The 4,302-nt window shown below is 46.6% G+C and overlaps 1 protein-coding gene across 1 annotated transcript; it reads right to left on the bottom strand.

Moving 5' to 3' along the window:
• Positions 1-2,014: 2,014 nt before the first annotated feature.
• On the bottom strand, positions 2,015-3,567 carry LOC142541902 (uncharacterized). The gene is made up of 2 exons (XM_075648352.1): positions 2,299-3,567; positions 2,015-2,179 (listed from the first exon to the last, which is right to left on the bottom strand). The coding sequence occupies exons 1-2, from the start codon at positions 3,565-3,567 to the stop codon at positions 2,015-2,017; spliced, it is 1,434 nt and encodes a 477-aa protein (XP_075504467.1).
• Between the last annotated feature and the right edge of the window lie 735 nt (positions 3,568-4,302).

Here is a 4,302-nt window from a genome sequence, read left to right as displayed (position 1 = left end):
GGCAAGATGCCCAAATAGGTTCCAAAAGAGTGGCCGGGCGATGTTGAAAATTTGAGTGGTGTTGACACCCTTCGCAAGCCTGGACCACTCGGGTAGAATCTTAGCTAAGAGTTGGCCACCAGAACCCGGCAAGCATTGTCTTTCGGGCCAAGGATATTCCTCCGAGGTGCTCAGCACAACATCCTTCATGAATTTCTCGGAGGACATAATCCACTTCTCCCTCAGATAAACATTTTAATAACGGTCCCTGAAATGATCTCCTGTACAAAATATTATTTAAGAGAGCAAACCTGGGAGCTTGTCTCTTAATCTTTTGAGCTCGGGCTTTATCCTCGGGTAATTCATTGTTCATAATGAACTTTATCAGAGGTGTCATCCAGAAATTCTCTAATGTTGATAAGGTTTCTTCTTCAAGAGAAAGGACCAACCAGGAAACATGCAAGACTTCCCGGGTACTGACTTCTGATAGTGAAGCAGTCAGTTTTGCCAGAGCATCAGTCTCTCCATTCTCCTCCCGGGGTATTTGTTCAATACTCCAATTCACAAAGGTTTCTGCTTGGGCTTGAATGATCCGTAGATATTTGATCATCCTGTCATCCTTAGTCTCATAAACGCCCTTTATCTGTTGAGTGATTAGTTGTGAATCAGAGTAAAGAATAATCCGGGAAGCTCCAACCTCCCGGGCAGCTTGGATACCGGCGAGGACAGCTTCATACTCGGCCTCATTATTGGTTACCCGGGAATCAATCTTTAATGCCAATTTAATCTTTTCTCCCGGGGGAGATATTATTACAACCCCTACTCCACAACCAGCAAGGCTAGACATCCACAAACACTCTCCATACTTCTTCTTCCTCGGGTTGAACCATCTCGGATAAGAAATCTGATAAGGCTTGGGCTTTGATGGCAACTCGAGGCTTGTATTCAATGTCATATTCCCCCAACTCTACTGTCCACTTGATCATCCGCCCGGATACTTCTGAATGAGTCATGATCCTGCCAAGAGGACTATTGGTAAGAACAATGATTTGATGTGACAGGAAGTAAGGTTGTAGTTTTCGGGCAGTCATGATCAAGGCCAAAGCAATCTTCTCTATTTCTTTGTAACGGATCTCGGGGCCTCTTAGATCATGGCTGACATAGTAGACAGGCTTTTGATCAGAGCCTTCTTCTCTTATTAGAACCGAGCTGACAGCATACTCTGTAGCAGATAGATAAACGAATAGTTTTTCCCCGGGTTCCGGCTTCACCAATACAGGGAGCTCTGCAAGGTGGATCTTCAAGTCTTGGAAGGCATGCTCACATTTCTCATCCCGCCCGAATTGTTGAGCATTCCTTAGAACTTGAAAGAAGGGATAACTTCTGTGTGCTGACCGGGATATAAATCGAGACAGGGAAGCAATCCTCCCAGTCAGATTTTGTACTTCTTTGACAGATCGGGGAGATGTCATGCACAACACGGATTTGACTTTTTCCTGATTTACTTCAAACCCCCAGTCGGTCACTATGAAACCCAAAAACTTGCGTCTCTTCACACCAAAAATGCATTTGGCATGGTTGAGCTTTATACCGTAATGCATTAGAGTGGCAAAGGTTTCCTCCAAATCAACGATGAAATGTGACACCTCTTTAGACTTGTCAGGATATCATCCACGTATACCTCCACATTCCGATCCAGTTGTTTCTCAAAGACTCTGTTCATGAGATGCTGGTAAGTAGCCCCTACATTCTTTAACCTGAAAGGCATTACAACATAGCAAAATGTACCGCCCGAGGTGATGAAGCTGGCTTTATCTTGATCATTCTTGGCCAAGAGAATTTGATGATACCCCTGGTAAGTGTCCATGAAACTCAGCAGTTCAAAGCCCGAGTTGGAATCCACTAGTTGGTCAATTCTGGGCAGGGGGTAATGGTCTTTAGGGCAAGCTTTGTTGAGGTCGCGGAAATCTACACTCATTCTCCACTTTTCGGTGGACTTAGGTACCGGCACCACATTCGAAAGCCATGTAGAAAATTAAATTTCTCGAATGTGGCCGGCCTTCAGCAGCTCCCTCACATGTTCATCAATAACTTTGTCTTTTTCAGGACCAAAGTGTCTCTTCTTCTGCTTCACCGGGTGAGATCCTGGGGAAATACTCAATTGATGCTCCGATACTAAGGGTGAGATCCCTATCAATTCCTGTTGGTACCAAGCAAACACATGAATATTAGCTTTTAAACATTTAATCAGACTAACCCGGGTGGATGTATTGAGGTCCTAAGCCACCCGGATTTGCTGGCCTGCCCGACTTCTATCACCTCCTGCTCCTCCTCAACCACAAAATGAACCTCTCCCTTCTTCACTACTCTTCCCCCCACTTCATCAACTCTCGCTTTCTTCCCTTCCCTCCTGGATTTGCTCTGATCAGCCCGGACTGCCTCCACATAGCACTTCCGAAAAGATGGCTGATCTCCCCGTACTTCTCCTACTCGGGCCCCCGCAGGAAATTTGATCTTTTGGTGGTAGGTGGATGCCACGGCTCTCAATTCATTCATAGCCGGTCTCCCCAGAATGATATTATATGAATATGGGGAGTCCACTACAGTGAAAGAGGTCATCACTGTCTTTTTGAGATCTTGGGAGCCTAGAGTCAGTGGCAAGACAATATCTCCTTCTGGGTAAACCACATGGCCAGCAAAGCCAAAGAGTGCAGTTTCCATAGCTTCCAAATGATAAACCTGCAAATCCATCTGTACAAAGGCATCTTTAAAAATTACATTTACAGAGCTGTCCGAGTCAATAAAGGCCCTCAAAATGTCATAATTTGCCACCCGGGCTTGGATAACCAGGGCATCATTGTGGGGTAGATTCACCCCCTTTAAATCCTCCGAGCCGAAACTGATCACTGCCTCATTCTTCCTCACCCCTTCTACCTCCATACATTCCCTCCTAGTCCTTGACTTTCTTGCCCGATTGGAGTCTCCATCAGTGGAGACTCCGGATATCATTTTAATCAACCCCATGGCAGGGGGCGAATTCTTCTTTCTCTCTGGCTCAGTCTCTCTCTTTCTCCCGGGCTCGCTCCTCGGATTACTTCTTAGACCTCCTCCCCGTGAACTGGATTCTGGTTGCCGGGATGTCCAGGGTCGCAATCTCGGTCTTTTATTGGCTTGGCCAGGTGCCGGGGCGGAAGGTAAGGCATATTCTCCCTTCAAAGTTTTGCAATCTTCGGTGTTGTGATAACACACTTTGTGGAGAGTGCAAAATCCTCTCTTCTCAGGCCGGGATATTTTATAATCCGGGGCCAGATCTCTACTGCATTCCTGCACTTTCCTCTCTCGGGCAATCTTCAGAGGCACGTGGTGAGAAAAGTACCCTGGATTACCCCTCCTCTGTCCCTTCTCCTCGGGCTTAGACACCCGGTCCCCTTTCTCTTTCCTCACAGCCTCCCTCTTCTGTTTCTGGGCCTCCTCCATATTAATGTATTTATCTGCCCGGGATAATAAGTCCTCGAAGTCCCCGGGCAGTTTCTTGGTCAGTGATTTGAAAAATTCACCCTCCCTTAAGCCTTGGGTGAATGCAGTCATTTTTGTCTCAGTGGCACAAGTAGGAACATCAAGAGCCACTCTATTAAATCTTCTGATTTAAGCCCTCAAACTCTCTTTCGGGCTCTGCTTAACTTCAAAGAGACTGAAAACAGTCCTCTTGTACTTTTTACTGCTGCTGAAATGGTGTGAAAACAACTTTTGGAAGTCTTTGAAACAACTAATACTTTGAAGAGCCAAACCCTCAAACCATCTTTGAGCCGAATCCACCAACGTTGTCAGGAACACCTTACACTTGATTCGATCAATGTAACAGTGCAGCATGGCCATATTCTCAAACCTGGCCAGGTGCTCCTCGAGATCTGCATTACCATCGTAATCTTTTATCTTGGCAGATTTGAAGTTCCCGGGAAGAGGTTCCTGGACAATGGCTTCAGCAAATGGGCATCCTTTGGTGATTACCCGAGAAGTACTCCGGCTCTCCAACTGTCCTTCCAGGACCTTCATCTTTTGCCTCAATTCCAACAATTCTTCCGCTACAGTTGGAGATTTGGACCCGGCACTAGACTCCTCGTCCTCTCTCCTCATCTCCTCCTCCTCCCTCAACTCCTGCTGCTGCTCCTGCTCATCCTCCTGTTCTTCTCTTGGAGGAGTAGCCTGGCGTGAATGATTTCTACGGGCCATGGCCTTATCCACCACTTCAGAGATCATTCTAGCCAAAACTTCAGGGGTTGTGGTAATAAGATTGGGTCTTGTGGGAGGAGCGCCACCACCTTC

Source organism: Primulina tabacum, chromosome 4 (genome assembly GCF_025594145.1).
Source record: "Primulina tabacum isolate GXHZ01 chromosome 4, ASM2559414v2, whole genome shotgun sequence".
Classification (NCBI taxonomy): domain Eukaryota; kingdom Viridiplantae; phylum Streptophyta; class Magnoliopsida; order Lamiales; family Gesneriaceae; genus Primulina; species Primulina tabacum.
The sequence above is the reverse complement of the archived record's forward strand: the minus strand, read 5'-3'. Positions and strand labels throughout refer to the sequence as shown.

Excerpts from the sequence above, each read along its gene's own strand:
- LOC142541902 (XM_075648352.1), bottom strand. The coding sequence starts at position 3,567 with ATGACTGCATTCACCCAAGGCTTAAGGGAGGGTGAATTTTTCAAATCA. Across the intron at positions 2,180-2,298 it reads TGGTTGAGGAGGAGCAGGAG|GAATTGATAGGGATCTCACC; the intron begins GTGATAGAAGTC and ends TGGTACCAACAG.